The 23,818-nt window shown below is 37.9% G+C and overlaps 1 protein-coding gene and 1 long non-coding RNA gene across 11 annotated transcripts in view; one reads left to right on the forward strand and one right to left on the reverse strand.

Annotated features, from left to right (window-relative positions):
- The window catches only part of LOC127561020 (uncharacterized), a 36,918-nt gene extending 22,588 nt beyond the window's left edge, over positions 1-14,330 (reverse strand). For 2 of the 4 annotated variants that reach the window (XR_007953448.1, XR_007953447.1), the window contains exons 1-2: positions 14,234-14,330; positions 10,752-10,839 (exon numbers count right to left, since the gene is read on the reverse strand). This is a non-coding gene — a long non-coding RNA (uncharacterized LOC127561020). Of the gene's footprint in view, positions 1-8,931; positions 9,613-10,751; positions 10,840-14,233 lie in introns of those variants that run through there. The other 2 variants (XR_007953446.1, XR_007953445.1) reach the window with 2 other exon arrangements.
- MGAT1 (alpha-1,3-mannosyl-glycoprotein 2-beta-N-acetylglucosaminyltransferase) overlaps positions 114-23,818 on the forward strand; it is a 29,414-nt gene continuing 5,709 nt past the window's right edge. For 2 of the 7 annotated variants that reach the window (XM_051996083.1, XM_051996085.1), the window contains exons 1-3: positions 117-226; positions 1,970-2,449; positions 19,933-21,281. In XM_051996083.1, the coding sequence (XP_051852043.1) occupies positions 20,132-21,281 (1,150 nt within the window). In that variant the 5' untranslated portion in view covers positions 117-226; positions 1,970-2,449; positions 19,933-20,131. Of the gene's footprint in view, positions 227-1,969; positions 2,450-14,260; positions 14,550-14,576; positions 14,805-19,932; positions 22,835-23,818 lie in introns of those variants that run through there. The other 5 variants (XM_051996080.1, XM_051996082.1, XM_051996078.1 and 2 more) reach the window with 5 other exon arrangements.

Raw genomic sequence — 23,818 nt, forward strand, 5'->3', positions numbered from 1 at the left:
CAGGCCGTAGCAGTTGCCCGGGAGTCACTTCCGGCGGATGCAGGCGGAAGTGGCGGTGGAGCATGGGGGGGGGAGAGGAAGGCGAGGGCTGGGCCTCTGGGAGGGGGGCGGGGAGAGGTGGCCGGGGGCCACGGGCCAGGATTGGAGGGGCTAGGACACCGAGCTTAAGAAGATCCCGAGGGGCCTGAGAGCCTGGCTTGGAGCTAAGGGGTGGGTCAGGGACCAGGTAATAATCCATTTGGGGGAGGTAATAGGGCATTGTGGACTTGAGGGGTGGGGTTTTGATTATAGGAGGGGCAAATGGGAGTATATATATATATTTATACGTGGAAAGAATCATTTATAACATATCATAGGTAAAGGAGTTATATCACAAGAGTGACATATAAAAAGTTAGCTGTTAAAAGGAAAATGACATCTGGGGAGGGAAGATGAAATGAATTTTTAATGTATGTTATAAAAGGAAAGGTGCCTAGATAGTGTCAGACTTTTAGGTCAAGGTTGATGAGAGTAAGGGTTCCCTTACAATCTTGAGAGGAGGGCAAAATAAAACCAAGGTGGAGTTATGTTATATATAAAGACAAATTAGAGCAATGTGTCACAGAAAAAAAAAGTTGACATAAACATCCAGAATATATTATCCCATGCTAAGGAGTCGAATTTTGTGAATATAGATAACCATTTTCATCAGACTTAGAATGTTAAGAGTTGGGAGGGATGTTGAAGGTCATTTAACCTTAGGATTTTAGATTTAGATGCTTTGTACAGTCAAGAGACTGTATAATTTATTTATTCCAGCCTAATTTTATTCATCAGGAAACAACTCCAGTAAAAAGTGACTTTTCCAGAATCACACAGGTGATAAACCTGGGCCTTCAACATTGTGCCACACTGACTTGGGTACTTAAAGAGTAAACAAGATGGAAAAGATTAACTGATAATTCAGGTCACAAATAGAGGCATGATAGAGGCAGGATTTGATGATCACAATTCTCCTATAGGAATTTCCTTGTATTCTGAAAGATTGAAGCTATTTACTTGCTTTTGGACTTTGGGCAAGTCAGAATTTATTTGGACTTAAATTTCATTGTGAGTTACAGGGATCAGACTACATATATAATGGCTAAGATCTCTATTTTTAAATTGATGATCCTAAGGAAAGCAGATGGGGAAAAAATGAGAAAAGAGACCTATATTGGATAGCATTGTGGATTATAGATTTTAGAACTGAATTTTAGAATGTCATGAAGTGCCAGTAGACTTTTGGGAATAGTTAGGCTAACTCTCATTTTAAAGATGAGGAAACTGAGGCCCAGAGATTGAATTACTGTTCAAGGTTACATAGATAAATAGCAAAGCTAGGATTTAAACCATTTGATTTCCAATCCAACATTAATTCAGAGGAAGGAGCAGAGGAATTTCTACAGATAGGTTGTACTGAAATTAATCCCCTTTTAAATCTCAAGTCATATAGTCATAAAATGGTATTTATTATATATTTAATATTTGTTTTAGTTTGTAAGTCTGCTGTTAGGTAACAGTTTCTCCCAGAAGTAACGTAGTAGAGGCAAAATCTTAGATTCCTTAAAGTTCTTGAATAATAATATTGATAGTATAGAGTTTACTATCTTACTGTCCACCAGGTACTGTGCATTCTTTACAATTATTACCTTATTTGATCCTCACAGCAGCACTGGGAAGTAGATGCTATCATTATCCCTTTTTATCAGATGAGGAAACTGAGAAAAAAAAATGTTAAATGATTTACCCAGCATCAGAAAGTTTCTGAGATGGTATTTAAAATCAGGTCTTCCTAACTTCAGGCCCTGAGTTCAATCCATGTTGCCACTTAATTACCAAGTGAGCTAACATATAGACTGTTAGAAAAATAACAGGAATTTTGTGTAAATGTTCAATAATAAGCTTTGGAACAAGAAGAGGAACATGATCTTGTTTAAATACCTCACAGGTGTCAACAATCCATATCTGCCTTTAATGGTGTGCTAGCTCTGAAGCCTACCTCTTCTGATACCGTGGGAGAAGACAGACCTCCTTCTTCATCCAGCACAAGATACCGTTTCTCTGGAATAAGAGATGGGATAATACCTCATTACCATCAGCTCACTGGACGCAAAGTTTAAGATGCCTGTTGAACTCAAAATACTGACCTCTGGGACAGATACTGAAGCCAGAGGTTGGGGGGAGGGGCTTAGATACAACCTTCCTCCCAAACTCCTCCCTTCCCTTTTTTCCTCCCTGCCCCAATAATCCTATTTGTCCTCTCTCCAGAATATACTTTGCATTTCTTTGCTCTCTGGACTTTGAACTAAGACCAAAGGAGACAGAACTGCACTTTATTTTTGTGGGTTTGGATTTGGGGCTCTCATCTAAAGCTTTGAAATGGGATTGGCCTAGTGGAAAGGTGTGCCAGTGAGAGAAGAGAAGAGTGGTAAGATGCTATCTCCTTTTCCTCCTGGGGTCTTGATGTCCCTGGTTCCAAAGAAGATTCAACTTGTATTGGGTCTAGAAGTCTGTTTGTGGGGGCATTGTACTGGTATAGTCCTCCTGAAGGGGGCATTCCATATAAAGCTTTGTAAAGAATGGACACATTCTATTTCTTTAATTTTCCCCTCTACTTAGGAGAACTACTATATGAAAGTGAACAATTGAGTCTCATTTTCGGCTTCAGTCAGGACAAGGTGGGATTGGACAGTGGGAAGGATTTGGGTAAAAAGTCTGAGGAATTCTACTACCACCAATTTAGAATGAGACCATTGAAGAATCAAGAGTTCTTTAGAGATGTTCAGCAGATAGAGAAATATTTTTGAAAGAGTATGATTGTGTGGTGCTTCTTAGGGCTTAGAGGATCCACTACAGAATCTTTCCTCTATGGATTCTAAGTTTGAGAAATTTGATGGTGTGGTAGAAAGATCAGGGCAGAAGCCCTAGGGGCAGGACATATATGTTCTCGCTATCTTTCTTTCTCAAGCCAATTTTGTGATTGTAGATAGATTGCTTAACTTCTAAAAACTGGTTTATATTATAAAGTAAGACTAAACATACCTATTTCACCCTATGGGTCAAATGAAATACACTTTATTTCTTTAATTAATTAAAGTACTTTCATAATAAAAAAAATTACAGAAATATATTATAAATGTGAAGAGAGGCAATGTGAAATAAATGGCAAGAAAGGCAGATAGCGGTTCAAGACGTGTCTGATATGTAATGTCTAGGTAACATTGGACATACCACTGAACCTTATACTTTAGGCATCTAAAACTGAGTTGCAAATAAAATTCTGACCTACATTAGTTAAGAGTATTTTCTTACTTGGGAGTTCCCTCTAAAATGAAATTACATGTCTTATCTTTATACCTCTAGCAAATATGATGCTGTGTTGAATTTTAGACAAGAAATCTGAATTTTGATTTACTTTTTTTGTTAGTTTAATATTTTAGAGATTATCCTATAATTAAAAGCCTGTATTGAATTTGGTTCTTCCTATTTCTGAATAAACCCTGGAATGTGTTGAATTTAGAAACAATTGTCTTCTCTATTAGATGAATAGACCCTCAGGAACATTTGAATTTATGAATCCTTTATGAAAGCTTTCTTTTCTCCTGTTTAGTAGTTGATGTCTTATGGAGGAAGGGGAAATTCATTCAAATCAGATTGGGAATCAGTTTATTCAGCATGATTTAGTGGGAATCAGGATATTTGAAAAGTGAAAACATGAATAATATAAAAGTTTTAGGTAGTAAAACTTTATGCACTTTTAACTTGATTTATTCAAGGGATACTTATTAAATTGCTGTTTCAAAAAATCTATGATAACTACCATGTGAAAACTTCAGGACAAGAGATAAAAGAGTTTAATTTTTATTTGTTAGGGAGTTGCTGAAGATTTTAAAAGAGATTATTCAGGTAATGCTATGAATAATGGGTACCAGAGAAGGATAACAAAGGTAATATTTCTTAAAAGGCTGTAATTGTATAAGCAAGTGGGTATGGAGGAGGGCTCAGATATGAGAGATGGTATAAAAGTGAAAGCAGTAGGAACTTGATAAGAATTAGGAGAGAGAAAAATAGATTAACATGAGGTTTTGAACAAGTGCTATAGGATGAATGCTGGTGAAACAGAAAGAAATAAATGATAAAAAGCAGATTTAGGAGGAAAGAAATTTGTGAAATGGGATATTTTTGTGGAGCTGCAGTTGGAAAAATATATGAGTTCAGAAGAAATAAAGAATAAATCTGTAGGTTTGAGAAGGTTGCGTCTAGGTTGAAGTATCAGTGAGAATAAATGAAATTGACTAGGGAAGAGCATGTAAAGAAAGGAGGACTTTGGACTAATCCTTGGAGAATTCATGCATTAAGTGTATGGATGGGAAGGGATTGAAGAGTTAGGGAAAGTGGTAGAGATAGAGCCATTAGAGAGTTAAGAGGAAAACTAAGAGAGTGTGTCTGAATTTGAAGGAGGAATCTATTAGGACTGGTGATTAGTTCTCGCTAAAGTTGCTGAGAAAATAAGGAGGATGTGACTAGGAAACAGACATTTTTGTGATTAGGAAATCATTAGGAGAGGGTTTTCATCAGAAGTGAAAGCCAAATTGCACTAGTTTTAAGAGCCTGAATAAATGAATGAAAAAGCACTTATAAAGCACTTACTATATGCACTTACTAAACTCTGGGGTTACAAATATAAAAATGTGCCAAAGAGTTCACAAATTTAATGGGGAAAATTCATATATCTAGGTTAATTTAGTTACAAGTCACGTGGAAAAACACCATAAATTCTGATAGTATAACAGCAAAGAAGCTATTAATACAACTTCTTTATAATGTCACTTAACAGAAAAAATCATATCCCATTCTGTTGTTGAACCCTTTGATTGTGCTAAGGACTTTGGTGGCAAGACTTTTCTGGTCCTTAAGAGTTGCTGTGGGGGCTGTTGTACAGTACTAACAGGAGCAATTTCCTGATCACATTTCTATAAAAATTGCTTCCTGTGATGATGGTTGTGGGGACTGAGGTGTAAGCAGAATCACTTGTGTAGGGGCTCTGTCACTTCCTAGACTTTTGATGGCACCTGGTTAGCAATTGGTAGGCCGTTTCTTGACAGTGATTCTATTTCCCAATGCTGGTTGGTTGTGATGTCTAGGCTGGAAGTGGTATTGGTGGTGTGGGGAATATTGATATTCCCATGACTCTTTAGTTCAGGGTCCTGGACTATCTCCACTGGGACAGAGAGTAGATAGTGGGGGAAGAAAATACTATATATTGTATTTTGGCCACAAGTTTGCCAGAGATTAACTTATTAATTGAAATATTCTAAGCATTTCTGCTTGGAGAGGAAGAAAATGTTAGAAAGATATAGAAAACCATCCAGTCTTTGAAAAGTTCTTGAGCCATTTTGAAGTTACTGTTTATGGAATTCCCAGAGATATAGTTCTTATATAATAAGAATAATATAAGAATAAAATAAATAAAATGTATTTACAGAGCTCAGATGCTTTATCAAATAAAACAATTTGTACACCCTGGAGAATCATTTCCTAAAACCATTCAATCCATCTTTAATCATTCTTCCAAGAATACTTTCTGCCTGATCAAAGATGAACTTGAGCTACTTCTATAAACCTAATTAATCAAAGATCTTTCTCTAAGTCAGGTCATTGATTTATTGCTTCTCTCTTCTGGTAGAAACTGGTTAAGCCCTCAATAAAAATGATATAAGTCTTCAATTAGTACATTTTTGGGAACTTCATAAAAACTGATAAGACTTCATTCTGATTGGACCAAGGGCGTTAGAATAAAAGGTTGTCTAATATTATTTTGTATTATATATCATAAAGAGAGAAGGGGGTAATCAGAACTCAGTGTATTTCCATAATCATAAATTAAAAAAAAAAAAAAAGATGTCAAAGACAACTTCCCCAGAAATTTAGCAGTGATGTGAGATGGGATTGTAACTAGATGGGGCAAATATAATTACTAGAAAAGTTTTTTGTAATAGAATTGGGAAAACCTAGGCATGTTTATAACTAGATGGGAAAGAGTCAGTTAATAGGAAGAGATAGAAGATTTGAGTGAGAGAGGGAATGACTTTTAAAGAAAGTTCTGGAGTAGGCAGGCAGACATAGAATAAAGGGTATAAGTCTAAGGATTAGCCTTACTGAAGAAAAGGATACTTCTATGACTTTAGAGGGAAGAAACAGTGGGGTAAAGCAGCTAAATTTTAAGGATACAATACAGACTCCTTATGAGGTCATTTAAGATTCTTCACAGTCTTTTTCCTCCCCATTTTCCCAGCTCTATTTCATTAACCTACAATTTCTTAAAAAACCGCTGGTCTCCGTGCCTGGAATACACTTCCTCCACATTTCTACCTTTAAGAATCCTTATATTCCTTCAAGAATCAACTTAGATACCATCTCTTGAAAGCATTCCCTAATTTTCCCAGTGGTCTCCCATAGCTCAATTTTTCTTGCTTTTTACTTATTTGTGCACATACCTTACCTTTCTAGTAGAATGAAAATTCCTTGATAGAGACTTTTGTTTTTATATTTGTATCCCCCAATGCTTAGTATGTTGCCTGACACATAGTAAATGCAAAATAAACATTTGATTTCAGTCTAGTTTAATTGTATCCTTTGATTTATTGGTTGAAAATTCCAGACACAGAGAAATGAAAATGGAACCTCTTGAGTTGCAGAGAGAGATACAGATTTGAGACAAGAAGAATTAGAGAGTAATGAGAAGGCAAAATTATTAGGTTATAGGAGAGAAAGTGTCTAGATTGAGAAGCAGAACATATGGATTGGTCATGAAAGCTTACTTTGGAAGTCTGTGGGGAATGAGGGAGAAGAGGGAGCATGAGACTGGTTACTAAATGCTGGAAGTGAAGTGAATTGTACTTCCTTCTAATAGCGGCCTTGGGGTTTAGGTGTTTGGAAATAGGAATGTTAGGAGATCATGGAATATTTGGAGGATATTCTCATATCTCATATTTGTAGGGGCAAAGAAACTCACTATGATGTAATTTAATTTAGTTTAAAAATATACAAGGAATTGTGCCAGGCGCTAGAGATTTAAAGGAAAAAAACAAGCAGTAGCTACTCTGTTCAATCATATCTGATTCTTTGTGATCCCATTTGGGGTTTCTTGGTGAAAATACTGGACTGGTTTGTCCTTTCTTTTCTTTTCTTTTTTTTTTTTGCTGAGGTAATTGGGATTGTGACTTGCCCAGGGTCACACAGCTAGGAAGTGTTAAGAGTCTGAGATCACATTTGAACTCAGGTCCTCCTGACTTCAGGGCTGGTACTCTATTCATTGTGAAACCTAGCTGACCTTGGTTTGTCATTTCTTTCTCCAGCTTACTTTATAAATGGGGAAACTGGAGCAAGCCGGATTAAGTGATTTGCCTAGGGACATACAGTAAGTGACTGAGGCCAGATTTGAACTGGGGAAGATGAGTTCTTGACTCCTCACCCAGCACTATATTCATTATCACCTAGCTATCCAATTTTTTCTAAAACAGGTTCTTAAGTGGGGCTGGTAAACTTAACTTGTCTTTTAAAAAATATAAATTTTATTTGAATATAATTGAGTCTTCTGTAATCATGTGTATTTTATGCATTTAAAAACCATTATTTGAGAAGGGACATGTTACAAAAAATGTTTGTAAATTTATATTCTACTGGAATGATAAAATGCATACCAATAAGGGTTATTGAGATCATAAAGAATATAACACCTGGGAAGTTGGAGGAAGAGTCAAGGAAGGATTCTTGGAGAAAGTGGCACCTGAATTGAGCTTTGAAGAAAAGTAAGGATCCTGAGAGGTGGAGCAACTTTTTTGAAGGCATTGATTAACATCCAGATGGATATTTTTTTCTTCAATGGTATATTCTAAGAGATGGCAGTGAGAGAGGAGAGCATTCTAGGCATGAAGAACATACTACTAGCAAAAAGGTACAGAATTAGGAGATATTCACAGTATATCAAGTATGTGTACTGAGCTGGAGAGTAGAGTATATGAATGTGGGTAATGTGAAATCAGCCTGGAAACGTAGACTATAAACAGACTGAGAGTCTCAGATTTGTAGCACATATTTTAAGATTTGTTTGTATTTTACTCTAGACGCTTAAGGTAGTCATTTAAAGACCTCAAGTTAGGGAAATGACTTGCTCAGACTTGTGTTTCAGGAATATAAATTTGGCAAAATATGTGAAGAATGAAGAGGGAAGAGGACAGGAGATTACTTGCAAACTAGGATGGTTGTGTGTGAGAGCAGAGAAGATAACAAATCAAGGAATAGAGGAACTGATTGGATATGACTGTGAATGAAAGTGCAGAGTTGAACATGGTTACTCTTTCACATCTGAGCATCTTAAAGGATGGGACTATGTTTGAGATGCCCATAGGTCATATAGATGGAGGTACAGGCCTGGAGCAGTTGACATCTGTATATTTTGTACCCATAGAAATTGATGACATTCAGTGGTGTGAGAACCAGAGCAAAGTCTACAGAGGCACCTATACCTAGAAAGAACAAGGGCTATAGATTTTGATTCTGAAAAGTAGCTGCCAAAGATAGAAGGAAAAGCTAAAGTGTGACAGTGTGATAGAAGCAAGTAGGAGAGAGAGTGTTAGGAAGGAGAAAGTGAACAAGAGTATATCATGCTTCAGAGAATTCAAGAAAGACGAAAGCTAAGGAGAGACTGGGATTCTGCAATAGAAATCATTCGTGATATTGAAGAGGGAAGTTTCATTTAGGAGTGGGAAACAAAAGACAGATTACTAAGGGGTTGAGAAGTGAAAGGGATAGAGGTGAAGGCAATAAATTTAGGTAGCTTTTTCTAGAATTTTGGCTGTGAAAATGAGAAAATGTGGGCAAATTTGTAAACAATAGGGAAAGAGATCGTGGAAGGGAAATAGAGAAATTTATTAAGAAAATTAGGGTAGGGTGGCTAGGTAGTACAATGGATAGAGCACTGGCCCAGGAGCCAGGAAGACCTGAAATCAGAATTTAATATTTATAAACTATGTAATCCTAAGCAAGTCACTTAATTCCAATTGCCTTGGGGGGAGAGGGGAGAAAGAAAAACTGGGGGAGAAGGATGATCAAAGTTAATATCTTTTTATTAACAGAACATATGCATGAGTAATTTTTCAATATTGACTCTTGCAGTCACTTCTGTTCCAACTTTTCCCTTCCTTCCCTTCACCCCCTCCTCTAGTGGCAGGTAGTCTTATACATGTTAAACATGTTAAAGTATATCTTAAATACAATATATGTGTACATATTTATACAGTTCTCTTGTTGCACAAGAAAAATCAGATATAGAAAGGTAAAAATAACCTGGGAAGAAAAACAAAAATGCAAGCAGTCCACACTCATTTCCCAGTGTTCTTTTGCTAGTTCTGTTTATCAATGATCAATTGGAATTAAATTAGATTCTTTCATTGCTGAAGATAGCCACTTCCATCAGAATACATCTTCATACAGTATTGTTGTTTAAGTGTATAATGATCTTCTGGTTCTGCTCATTTCACTTAGCATCAGTTCATGTAAGTCTCTCCAAGCCTCTCTGTATTCATCCTGCTGGTCAGAACAATAATATTCCATAACATTCATATACCATAATTTACCCAGTGATTCTCCAATTGATGGGCATCCATTCAGTTTCCAGTTTCTAGCCAATCCGAAAGAGAAGAGCTATATTTACATCTGATACAGTGCAAAGGAAGTGAAAAATAGGTATGAAAATATAGTATAAACAGGATGACATAGTGAAAAGAAGGGGCTCATCATGAGATCTTTTTTCAGTTAAGTATAATTCTAAGCCTTCTGTTAAAGAAGAGGGAGATAAAAGCTTTTTAGCAGACTCTTTGGACAATGAGTTAGTCTAGGAAGGAAAGGGATATTACAGTAATGAGAGCTCAAATTGGATAATTTAAATTTGTAATGGACTCTTGGTATTGCATGGGAGTATGAGTTGAGAAGTCAAATGGTGGGGTTTAGTGGATAGAGTGATAGACTTGGAGTTAGGAAGACCTGAGTTCAAACTTAATCTTTTTCAGCTTCAGTTTCATCACCTTTAAAATAGGAATGTAAAATGACACTTTCCTCACATGATTGTTATGTGGATTAGATGAAATAATATAAAGTGCCATAGATGTTAATTATTTTTATTATAATTTAGAATTGAAGTTTAGAAAGTAAAGAAAGTCAGTGGGACAAAAATCTAGGAATATCGAAAGTTAGAGAATGTTAAAGTTGGATTGATTAACCTTAAAGTCAAGATTTTTAAGGGAGAATAGTGAGGCCAGAACTGAGATTATGGCCTAGAAAGCAGGAAAAGAGAGTGTGTTGAAGACAAAAAAAAAAAAAATAAGTTTAGTAGGCATAGAAAGAGATAAAGGGAGTATGAGATTATGGTCAGAGGAATTTCAGATTTATGAGACTGAACATTTGTAGGTAAATGTTGAGATCAAGAATATATAATTTGGGTACAGAGTGTATGAAAGTGTAGATCACAATAATTGATGAACAGGGAAGCAAAGGTTATTGACATGTAAAAAGTTTATTGGGAGTAAATAAAGTTGACTTAAATCAGGACAAGTGCTCATCTCTTTTCTATCTCTCCCCTTTATTTTATCCCCCTCCCTCTCTTCCAGTAAGTAAAACTAGTTTCTGGAAAAGGATTTTTATAGAGAAGCAGTGAGAATTTGACCTCCTACCTTGAGCTTTTTTTCTCTATTATACTTTTTCTTCTGTAAGTTGATTCCAAGTTCTTTTTCTTTGGGTCTTATGACAAGTGCTTTCTACCTTTAAAAAAAAAAAATCTATTTTAGCTTTACACTAGGAAACTTTGCTGAGAATATATAACAACAATAGAGTATAAACACATCCTTTTGAACCTGGGACATACTCTTCCTCTTTTCTACTTCAGTCCTTGGAGTAGGCTCAAACTTAAAGTAGTTGTTACAAAGCATTTGCCCCATTAGGCTCACTTTCGAATGTAATAGAGAAGCATAGTCACTGCAAGTTACCTTCTTGCTGAAGAATGGTTTTTTCAGTTGTGGTGGATCCACTGCTGCACAGGGTTGATCTTCCTAGAGTTCAGTGACAAATTCTGGTAAAGGACTACTGATATTTTCTCCTCCAAACCTTTTGAAATCTTAAAAGATCAGAGGTCTCTCCCCTACTTGGAGCATGAAGGCAGTCAGAAAGCAAAGAGCAATTCTACTCCTTTTTAGTTCATGTAAAACTGCAATTTCTCAGTTTGTTTTAGCATACTGGCAACTTTGGTGGGGAAAGGAAAAAGGAGGACCCACAAGCCGACTAACTTTGTTAATAATGAGGCCTGCTTAGACATGCCCTGGTTTCATCTGCAGTTGGAAAAGAGGTAATTTTTAATGCTAAGATTTTACAATTCTTTGAGCAGGTACAATAAATTTTTTTTAACAGGAACAGATCAGACACTACATACAAGAGACACTCGACTGCCATTCTTTAATCAAAGTACTTGTTCTGAATTAGAGAAAGAAAGGCATGGATTAGGGAAGAAGGTCTGAGTAAACTAATAGTAACCATTTAGGCAAGGTGGTAATACTGGAAAGATTTTATGAATACAGGTTTTCCAACTCCTTAGTTCAATGACCATTCTCTTACCCAGCTATCATTCCCTTCCAGGATTTAAGCATATCTGTTTACTCTTTTCTCAGGACTTAGATCCTAACTAAGCACCCATTTTGTGCTTATACTTACACCTAGATTCACAGATGGGAAACAAGGAGTTCTCTCAATTTTGGCTGCAGATATTTCCTCTTTTCTTTCAATGCTCTCAAATTTCTGTTGTCATTTCCTTTCCCTAATCATCTCTTTTCCTTATGTTCTTGTCCCCTTCCCTTTTTTATTCAGTCTTTCTCCCAGATTAAAATTAGAACTGGATTTAGAGATTTAGTTCAACTCTCTCATTTTACAGATGAGAAAACTGAGGCTCTGCGAAGTTAATTGAATTACAAAAAGTACGTGGTAAGTATTTACCTAAATAAGAAGTTGAACCCTCCTTTGTACATAGTAAGCATGGTGCAATGGAAAGATAACTAGATTTTGAGGCAAAAGATCTGGGTTCAAAATTTAACTCTGAGACATACTTGTTAACCCCGGCAAATCATTTAAACTCTTTGGGTGGGCCTCATTTTTCTCATTTGTAAAATGAGGACATTGGAGCTTGCTAAATCTTAATGTTTAATTAATCCTATCATCTACACTCAGATCTTATTTGTATATTGCTACAACAAATCATACAACCTGCTATCTACTATTTAATCAAAACCTGAACTTCATTGCCAACAATCTTTTTACTTTTCTTTGATTCTTTTGTTCTTCATGGTGGGTGTTCCAGATCTCTTCTCTCTTCAAGCTTCACACAAAATTGCTTCTTCCTTTCTCTCAGCAAAGGACCTTCACTCATACTTTACTGACAAAATAAAGTAGTTTCTTTGAGCCATCTCTTTACTGAAACTGCATCTCAAAACTAATCATTTCCCATTCATTCCTCCTTTACCCCAGTCTCCAGTTTCTCTGCCCTCTACTTGATCTTTGATCCAGTTCTTTCTGATTTCCTGGAGCAGTTGCCTCATTGTTATTTATCTATTCAATTTTCACTCTTCTCTTTTACCGACTCCTTCCCTGCTGCCTATAAATATGCTCATATCTTGCCCATACTTAAAAAGCAAAACAAAAGTTGATTTAAGTCTGCCATCCCCTCAAACTATCTTATATTACTCCTCTCCCTTTTACAACCAAATTCCTAGAAAACCTTGTCTGTATGCGTTACCTCTACTTTTTCTGTTCTTGCTCGTTTTTTCATTCCCAGTAGTCTGGCTTCTTATCACCCAACTGAAACTGCTTTCTCAAAGGTTACCAAGTAACTTCTTTGTGTCCATGACCTTTTCCTAGTTTTTTTCTTTCTTTCTTGATTGTCTCTGTATGATTTGTTTTATCACTGTTGACCACCTTTTCCTCCTGGATATTCTTTCCTCAATGAGTTAGATGACATTGCTCTCTTGTTCCCTATTCTAATTTTTTTCTTGCTCCTTTTCAGGATCATCTCTTTTGGGTCATCATCCATATCCTATGCCTAATTGGGTGTAGACCAAATCTCTTCTGGGTCCTCTTCACTCTATACTTTAACTTATTGACTTAATCAACCTCTGTGGGTTTAATTATCATCTCTACACAACTAACTTCTAGCCCTAATATGTATCTTGAGCCCTAGTGTTATATTATCAATTGTTTATGGGCTATTTATGTCCATAAGGCATCACAAATTCAACATATTTCAAAAAATATTCATTGTTTTCCCCCAACCCACTTGTCTTTCTAACACTTCTAATTCTTTTGAAGAAAAAAGAACACCATTGTTCCATTTGCTCAGTTTTGAAAGCTTGGACTCATTCTCATTTCCTCCAAGTATTCAACAGTTGTCAAGTCAATTCTACCTCCATTGCTTTTCTTTTCTTTTTTCTGTACTAACTGGGACGCCCTATTTAGTCTGAATTATTATTTTTTTGAAATGTAATTCCTGAACTTCCTAATTGGGCTTCTTGCTTCAAGTCTTTTTTCCTTCCAATCAATCCTCTATATAACTACCAAATTGATAATCTTAAAGATTCTGATCATGGTAATTCCTTGTTTAAAACAAAACAAAACCAAAATGTCAATGGCTCCTTCTCTGTTCCTTCAAGAATAAAACACAAGTTCTTTAGCCTACTTTCAATCTATCTTTCCTGGCTGCGAAAAGATTTATTCCCCTTATAAGCACTCTACATTCTATCTAAACTTTCCTATTTGCTGTTTTCTGCATACAAGTTTGTATCTCTCAGCCCTATGTTGCCAGGACAGGCTGTTTCCCTTGCTGGGAAGCCACTCTTCTCTCCCTCTCAGAATTCGTGACTTTCTTCAAAGCTTCCTTCTTTTTCTCGTCCCCTACAAAGCATAAACACTTCGGCTTACTTATTATTTCCCACTTATAATGTAAGCTTGAGGGCAGCGATTACATATGTCCTTGGTTCTCTACAGAAAAGGAATTAGATTTAGACGAATGGAAATTAATTGGAGAAAAACTGGGTGAATACTACAGATCTAATTCAAACTCAATGCAGTGGACATTGTAGCTCCACTGTTTGGCACACATTAGCCACTTAATACTTACCGATTGACTTTGTCGCCTCTATTGTCCCGTGATCCCTACCCAACTCTCAATCTGTAATACGATGTATACTTAGAAGGCTGGAAGGGGAAGCTACGAGAAGACGAGTAATCCGCCGGAGCAAAATGGAGGGAGGGCAGATGAGAGGGGTTGGGGACTTCTATGGTTGGCTCTAGATAAAAAGGCATTAGAATTGCATGATTTAGCTAAAAAGTGGAAATCACTGATGAGTTTGCGAAGGAGAGAGTGGAGAAAGTTCTGAAGCAGGATTCAGCCTCTTGGCCTGAGCCCTCAGTTTGCACTGACTGCCGACCGCAGGGTAGGTACCGGTTTCTGGGAGGCGACTCCGACCTCCGGGGCGGAACTCCCTCACTTCCCGCCCTCTCCTCCCTTCCACTGGGGGAAGGGCCACGTTGCTTTACCGGGGCGGGCCCAGCTCGAGCCTCAGGAAGGGGTGTCGAGCGGAAGGCGCTGGCTGCTGGCCATCCTTTGGGACTCTATTGGTACTGGTGTCAGGGTCGTGGGGGCTAGCGGCCCCCGTTCTACGGCAGGCGGCTACGGGCGCGACTTTTCGGTAACTGGGGAAAGTTTGCGGTGGCAGGAAGTTCAGGGAAACCGGTGAAGGCGGAATAGGCTTCTGAGCTGATCCAGGAATTTAGTCAAAAAATCTCTGGGACCAAAGAGTGCTTGAGATAGTGGAACCGGCTACCTGAGAGCAAGAGAAGGCTGTGGAAGGGGTGCCATCAAGAGGAGGAAGGGCAGTGTCTGGTCCCAGACTCCTACCCCACACTCCAACCTGTTCCACACTCCCCCCCCCAAAAAAAAAAAAAAATCCAGCCAAATAAAAAAACGCCACTGCCGCGGGGGTGGGGTGGGGTGGGGGAGAGGGAGGGAGGGTGTTCAGAGAGTTTTAGGCCTCTTACCTCTTATTAACCCTCTGGGGGAGAGGCGCAGAAAGTAATGTTTGTGTGGCTATGGGTGGGTGTGTCTAAAAATTTGTGTTGTGGCTGGGTGGTCAGGCAGTTTGTGGGTTAGCAGGAGTTATGTAGTGAGTGGTTAAGGTTTTGAGTAGATTTTAAGTTTCTTTTTTTGAGAGGTGAATTTTATTTACTTATTTTTTCCTAAAGGAAAGTTCAGGAAAATAGGAACACAGCACTCTATTAGGAATTCATGTGGCCAGATGTGGAAAGGATCTTTTTTGGAGCCAGGAGGAAGTTATTGTGAAACTTGAGTGGAAATTTGTTTTGGACAAGAGTGTGTGTGTGTACAGAAAGAGTATACCCATGGGGAGCTGGAAGGGGAAGGGAGGAATAGGAGAAGTGAGAAGGGTGAGATATGTGTCTATGGAAATGGAGGGTTGGATCTGGAGGATAGGACTGTGCATATTGGCCTTTAAAGCCAGGATTTAATATTAGGAGTGAATATTTGTTTGACTTTTCCCCAGAATCATATTTTAACTGTGTCCTTATCTTAGTTTTGAAAGGAATAATAATTATGAAAAGTGAAGGGGAAGATCTGGGGCCTTTGCATAAATAATTGTGGGAGAGAAAAACTAGAGGCCTTACTTTTATTTATTTTTTTGTTTTTTGGTTTTTTGCTGAGGTAATTGAGGTTAAGTGACTTGCCCAGGGTCACACAGCTAGGACATGTTAATTTGAACTCGAGTCCTCCTGACTTCAGGACTGGCACTCTGTCCACTGTGCCATCTAGTTGCCCCATAGGCCTTAATTTTAGAGGATAATTCAGCTGTAAAGCTGTGATCCTATATATTTTGTTTGGATAAAGATATCTATAGCCTAAGGAAGGATGGGAAAGGAAATTGCTACTTGTGGGACACCAGGTTACTGGAAGGGATTTAGGATTGGTGAGAGAAGGAAGAGGAATTAAATGCTTGTGACTATAGAAATAATATGCTTGGCATCATTTGTAGAATTTAGTGCAGATGTAAAGAGACTCTGAGACAGGATAATTAGGTTTCGGGAGAAAATATACTGAAGACTAACTCTAGAGTCCAAAGTAAAAGCATGCTATTCTGCATATTGGTGCTATTTCATAAATAGTTCTCCCTTTTTTACTTTTATGGTATATTGAGGGAAAAAAAATTTCCTCTGAATTTGGAATTAGAAAGCAAATTCGAAATTTACTTTTATTGATTACTGGGAGTATATATATGTTGTGGTGGAGTCTTGCACTTGGTCAAGAAATTTAGGCTTGTATCCTTTTTCTAGCTTAGCACTTAGTTTTTTTTTTAAGCAGAGACTTTAAAGAGCCTCAGTTTCTATATCTACAAGACTTATACCTATAAGAAAAAATGGTTGTAAGGAAAGTGCTTTGCAAACCTAAAAATGCCTCATAAACACATTTGTGTTGACTGAGCAAATCCTCTAACCTTCCTATTTCAATTTCTCCATTAGTAAAATGAGGGGGTTAGACGATGTAATCTCCAAGAACTCTATCCCTAATTGTTAATGCTTTTTTCTAAAAACATAACTCATATTTATTTTTGTGTATGCCTTCTCTGCTATGGAATATAAGAATGTAAGTCTCGTTAGGTCAGTGACTGCTTCATATTTGTCTTTATGTGTGGTATGTAATAAGTGCTCACTCATTATAGATCTTATAATTTTGTTTGAATGTTTCTTTTGTGTGTTGTGAAAAGGGAAGAGAGTGGAGGGCAGCTTGGATATGAGTAAGACTTTAGTTTTATAAACTTTTGTCTAAGAAAGGCTTTCATTATCTTGTCTATTTGCCTCCTAATAGAATAGACTTTTCTTTCCCACCTCATTCTCTATTTTATCTGACTCCAGGTTAGATTTTCTCTTAGACTTTTCTTAGAACCTTTCTTATTCTTAATTCATTTTTATTAATGTCTTGAAATCCTTATTGTTGCTTCCCATTTATATCTAAATGCTTTATTTTAAAGGCTATGCCCATTTCTAATGTGTTCAAATGAGATTTCTGAGTTATCTGCCACCATTTGAAATTATTTTATCACAGAACTTTTGTTTATATCTTGTATCTATGTATATAAGCTATTCTTTGGAGCTGTTTCTTCTTAGAAGATTGGGAGAGACAATAATAGTATGGAATAATAGAAATGAAAAAGAATTTTTCCAGAGTCCTCCCCCAACCAACAAAGAAACCAAATCCTGAAAAGGTTAAGGGGTTTGCTCCAGGATCATATAACTAGTTGGTATCAGAAATGAGATTATAATACAGATTCCCTGTTTTCTAGAATGTTTATTACATTCACTTCACAACAAAGAATTTTGACACAATAAGGGTAAGCATTTAATAAGTTTGCTATAGGATAGAAAGACTGCTAGGTGGCACAGCAGATAGAATGCTGGGCTTGGAGTCAGACTCATCTTTCTTCATTCAAATCCAGCCTTAGGTATTTAGTAGCTTTGTGATCCTGGGAAAGTCACTTAACTGTTTACTTTGGTTTCCTCAGTATCTTTGCCAAGAAAATTCTAAATGGTATAACATAATGACTTGACTGAAACAACTGAATAATAACTGGATAGAAAGTAGTTAACAAAGATTCTGAAAGGAACTTCATCATGCCTCAAGTTTTTCCACTAGTTGGGGATAAGAATTCAAAGTTTAGACAGTAGGGCAGACCTGAGATACTGGGGAGACCAGTGGCACTGATAAGTCAATTCATCTTTTATTATCATTACATTTTATAATACATACAATATTATCATTACTGATATGTATCTGAAGTTCCGATTTGGAAAAGAGGAAGCATGCTGAAAGAGTCAGGCAAGGCATATGTGGTTTTGAATTAGGGCCTGTGTGCTGACTGGAGAAAACTGAAGAAATTTGCTTCTGTTAGCACTGATGGTTTAGAGTTAACCAATGTGTTTTTGACCACGCCTTCCTTCCCTTCCAGTCTAATCTCATCTGAAGGTTAGGTTAATTCAGTTAAAGAATTCCAGGATGGGGAAATAGCTACAAATAGACTTCTTTCTCACATTTATCAAGTAGCTTGTATTGGAAGTATAGTTCCTCAAGTATTTGGAATCTGCTCACTGCTCTGTCAGCAGCTAGAAGATAACTCCCAGACAAAAAAAAAAAAAAACAAAAAAAAAACATAATACCCTATCCTTGGAGGAGAGGTTGGAGTGAAACTGCAGGAGAATATTATGAAATCAGTGGACCTATAAAGTAAGAATAAGAGCAGTGGACGAATGTGGGGTGGGAGAGTAGAAGGAGGAAAAGAGAGGAGTATTTATCTTTTGTATGGAGAAGTCTGCAAAGTAGAGAGCAGAAGTCTTAAAAACTGAGTAATTTGCTGCAGCTAGCTCCCCCTTCTGGAAACTTTTATGAATTGTAATGAGAGGAGATGTTAAAGTTTCTGGGAAAATAAAATTTGAGATTTGGGATTATGAATGATAGGCATTTTATAGGGGAAATGATTTGCTCAGGGAAGTCTTTGATGTGGTCACTTAAAAGACCTTTTTGGAAGGTATTAAAGTTCAGAAAAGATCGAATTCAGAATCCAGGTACTTAGCAAAGGAATTAAAGAATGACTAAATAGGTTAAATAGGGAGGCAGAGCTCAATAATAGTGTTTTACATTATCCATTAACTGCTTTGTAGTTTCCTGCAAAGTACTTTTGCATACTAGATCCAATTTGAACTCTATATTATCCTATAAATGAGAAAGTTCTACATAATATTCTGTGATTATTTTTTGAAGTAGAACAGATAATATATAACTTCTTTTAGATGAGAAAGCTGAAACTTTGACAAGTTAGAGAAATCATCCAAGATCCTATTAGTTAGTAAGTGGCAGATGTAAGATTTGAATTCAGGTCTTCTGATTACATGATCTTTCAGTTATTTGAAAGAGGAACTGTAACAAAAAGCTATACTAGTGGAGATCTTGTGGACTGTGGGGACAGTGATGGAGAGGAAAGCAGGGAATAAAATTAAATGTGGATGAGAAGGGATCTCATATAAGAAATAAACTCATGATGAGAAAAGATAATTTGGTTATAAAAGGAATCCAAGATAATTAATTTGCTGCAGATTAATGAATCGGTAAGAAATGCTGACCACATTGGTATATTATACTGTCCAAAGTTGTGGACCATATCCCTTTAATTTTGAAATAATCTATCCACTAATTTTTGAGCATTCTTATTTGAATAAATGAGGAGAAAGAAAAAGGAGTTGTTTGGGGGTTCTTAAAGAGACTGGAGATTGTGTGTTCATTTGTCAATAAAGATCGAATGGTGTCTAATACTAGGGACCTCATGCTTCAAGTGTGTTCCCAAATTGATCCATCTTTCAAACAGCTGCCAAATTGATTATTTTCCTAATGTGTAGGTATGTGTATTCTATCTCATCTATTAAAATAAAGGCTCCTTGAGGGCACAAACTGTTTTTGCTTCTTTTGCTTGCTTGCTTGTTTGCTTCTGTCTCTCTTCTTAGTACTACTTCTTATCATTTGACTGCTCTTTTAAAAATTCTTGCTTCACATATAATCTTTTATTCTTTCTATAGGATGGTCAGATTTGGGAGAAGTAGGAGAGAGACTCTTTCTGTGAATTCTCTAGGGAAGGAGACATCTTAATATCATTCATTTCCTTGCTCCTATTCTTGTGCTGCTTTAATTGCCATCCTTGAATTATATATGATTTTGAATTAATATTCTTTTTTGATGTTCACTATACTTTTTCCTCTCTCCAGGTCCATGGCTGCTGTCTGATCCTCCGAACTACCAAAAGCATCTTAGACACCAGGACAGGGGACTGAGCAAAGGGGATAAAAGGTGCTTCCTTCCCTGCTTCACCCCTCTTCTCTTACATCAACTCTCCCTTCTCCCTTTTCCCCCCCACTCCATCCCTTCTATAGCATTTTCTTTTAACCCCTCTTGTGAGGGGTCAGGATGCTGAAGAAGCAGTCTGCAGGACTGGTGCTTTGGGGTGCAATTCTTTTTGTGGCCTGGAACGCCTTGCTTTTCTTCTTCTTCTGGGCCCGACCCTTACCTGGTGGCCCATCATCTGAGGACCCCTTTGCTGATGATCCTGCTGACCTTACCCGACGAGTGATCCGTCTGGCTCAGGAGGCTGAGATAGAACTAGAACGACAGCAGGGGCTGCTACAGCAGATTCAGAAGCACAGTGTACTTTGGAACCGGAGACAACAAGTAGTTACTTCAGGCCCTCCTGCTATCTCCCACCCAACCCTAGCCCCTACAACATCTGTCCTTCCCATTTTAGTCATCGCCTGTGATCGCAGCACAGTTCATCGTTGTCTAGATAAACTTCTCCACTATAGGCCCTCAGCTGAGCGTTTTCCCATTATTGTGAGCCAGGACTGTGGGCACAAGGCAACAGCCCAGGCCATTGCTTCATATGGCAATGCCATTATGCACATTAAACAACCCGATCTTAGTAGTATACCTGTTCCAACTGAGCACCGAAAATTCCAGGGCTATTACAAGATTGCTCGTCATTACCGCTGGGCTTTGAGCCAAATCTTCCGTACCTTTAAATATCAGGCAGCTGTGGTAGTAGAGGATGATCTGGAAGTGGCTCCAGACTTCTTTGAATACTTTCAAGCAACATATCCACTCCTGCGGACAGATCCATCACTTTGGTGTGTCTCAGCTTGGAATGACAATGGCAAGGAGCAGATGGTGGATGCCACAAGGCCTGATCTTCTTTATCGAACAGACTTTTTTCCAGGCCTGGGGTGGTTACTGCTAGCTGAGCTATGGGATGAGCTAGAGCCTAAGTGGCCAAAGGCCTTTTGGGATGACTGGATGCGGCAGCCAGAGCAGCGTCGGGATCGAGCTTGCTTGAGACCAGAGATCTCTCGGACAATGACCTTTGGTCGCAAGGGGGTGAGTCAAGGACAGTTCTTTGACCAGCACCTCAAGTTCATCAAGTTGAACCAAGGTTTTGTGCCCTTCACTCAATTGGACCTGTCTTATCTGAAACAAGAGGCCTATGATCGGGACTTTTCTGCCCAAGTATATGCTGCCCCCCAAGTGCAAGTGGAAGAGCTGAAAGGCAACCAGAGACAGGAATTAGGTGAGGTTCGAGTACAGTACAGGGGACGGGACAGCTTCAGAGCCTTTGCTAAGGCCCTAGGTGTTATGGATGATCTTAAGTCAGGTGTTCCCCGAGCTGGCTATCGGGGCATTGTCAGTTTTTTGTTCCGGGGCCGCCGAGTATACTTGGCTCCTCCACAAGACTGGACTGGTTATGATCCTAGCTGGAGTTAGCAGTGGCACATACTCTCCGGTCCTCTACAGGAAGAATTGGAGAGTCTTGCGTATAGGCTGCATTGGGTTTTTTTTTTGTGTGTTTGCTTATCAGTTGTGCTATTCTCCCCCCCACCCCCTTTTCCCAAGTGGCATTCAAGTGCATTTTCTCTACCTGTTCCAGGAATGTGGGATACCTGATTTATATCCTGTTAGCAGTGGGAAAACTTTCCTGGGGAATAATGGGACTTTGGGCAGGAGTTTTATAATACAGAGAAAAATTTAGCCCTCTACCCTAAAAAAGGTTTTTTGTTTTTTTTTCATGAAAATCTCAAGAAAGTTATAATTTTCAGAGATTTTTTTCTCATTGGAACTTGTTTATTATGTGCTGACTTGACTTTTCCTTTCTATTATTGTTCTTTAGCATTTCCCCTCCCTTTGTCTTAGTTTCCTCATCTATTTAGTGAAGAGATTGGACTAGTTGACCTTTAACAGTCTTTCCAGCTCTAAATTTCTGATGTTATGATGTTTTTCCCATTTGATCCACACGTTTTTCTGAGAGCTTAGATTGGGACATATATGTGTTTGTGACCAAAACAAGAATACATTAAAGCAGACTTGGGGGACTCATTACAAAATTTTAGGTTTTGTACTTTTTAATCCCCTTTAACCTTTATCCTGTCTCATCTTCTTACCATATAATCTTTTATATATACTTTTTGTTTTTCTTTATTATTTTTTTTAATATTTCTCATTTCATTTTTCCCCTTCTCAAGCTTAGTAATTCCCAATTCTCAAAAGAAAAGTTGAATGAGGAAAAGTAATGTCACCCCAATTCTTCATTCTCAGGACTAGGGGTAGATTTTGGGTAAGTTTAAAGTTGAGAGAGTCCTCAGTTAATGTTGAGGAAATTCTTTTTCAAGGTGGCAGTCTCCAGTCCCACTTTCTGAACTCAATTTTTCCTAGTTTTTTAGGAAGATATTGCTTCGGATGGATGATGAAAAAGTGAAAGAATCTTGTCCTCCATAACCCTTCCCATTTTCACCTGGGTTCAACTTCTTTGTTGATGCAGTGGATTGCTTCTGCTCTCTGACTTTTTTGTTTTCTATCCCCAGTGGTGGAATTCAAAGCAAGCATGGTTAATACCTTAACAGCTAGCCCCTCTTTCCTACTTGTGTAATTGTATTTCCAACAAGGAAAGGGTAGGGTGTGCCCTACCTCACCTCCATTTATATCTTGGGAAAGGAGGATGATAATGGTGGTTGGATGAGAAACTTGGTCATTTATTTTTTTTCTTCCCTGCCTGACCTCGACTTCATGGAAGAAAATTGAAGCTGCCTAATTATTTTCCAGAATAAAATAAAGATTTTCATTTGAAAAGCCCCTGTTTCTCTGTCCTGGAGGATGGGGTTGAGAATAGCTGAAGAGGGGTGGGATTTTGGGCAGGGTGAGCAATGAAAGAGATGAAAAGCAGAAAAATAGAAGAGGGGAAAAGGAATAGAGGAATAATGAACACAAGAGAAGGAATGAAAAAGGTCGTGGAGGGAAAAGAAGAAGGTGTTGAAGGAGAAAGATACCCCAACAGGATTAGGATGTGGTAAGTTTGGCAAAAGAATTCACACACACAGTTTGTCTCCCAAGTTAAGGGACAAAGATTTATTAAGCTACTTGACAGCTGGCTAAAGTTCCAAAGAAGTTTAGCACAATTGTACGGCTAATTGAAGCCCCCTAAAGTTGCAAGAGAATCTAGCCAGGAAATCCAGTGACTCAAAAAGTTAACTGTGGGAAAGAGAAACAAAGATTAAGTTGATATGCAAATGTTATAGTTGAGAGGTTCTATTGCAGAGTGTTTGGGGTGGGGTAGTTCCCCTCATTGAGTTCTATAGTTTCCCCACCAGAATGAATCAATGTTGAATTACTGTTATTAGCCAGCTTTGTGGCATTTCTAAGGCCAGGTAACCTTAGGACTTCTCAAGCAGCCAGCACTGTGTATGCCACTCTCAAGGGCTCCTAGCCTTAGGGTTTCTCAGGACTTGCCACTTTCTCACACCTTCAAAGGGAATGAGGGAAAATTGAGAAGAGAAATGAAGGAAAAGAAACCTAGGGGAAGAGATCTTGAAAATGGGAAAAGAGCTTTCAGTTCTATAGAATAATTGTTAATTCTCCCCATGGGAGAGATTGAGGGAATTGAAACACTCAGGAGTTCAGATTCCTTGGCAGTCATCCTTATTTTTGCACCACTTCTGTTATCCAAACTTTTTATCAATTACAGAGAAAAGAGTTCAATTACATTTGCCATTTGAAGAACCTAGAATCACACTTGGTCACTGATTTTTAAAAAAAAGCACTTTTTAAAATCATTTG

The sequence above is a fragment of the Antechinus flavipes genome, chromosome 4, assembly GCF_016432865.1.
Source record: "Antechinus flavipes isolate AdamAnt ecotype Samford, QLD, Australia chromosome 4, AdamAnt_v2, whole genome shotgun sequence".
NCBI lineage: Eukaryota > Metazoa > Chordata > Mammalia > Dasyuromorphia > Dasyuridae > Antechinus > Antechinus flavipes.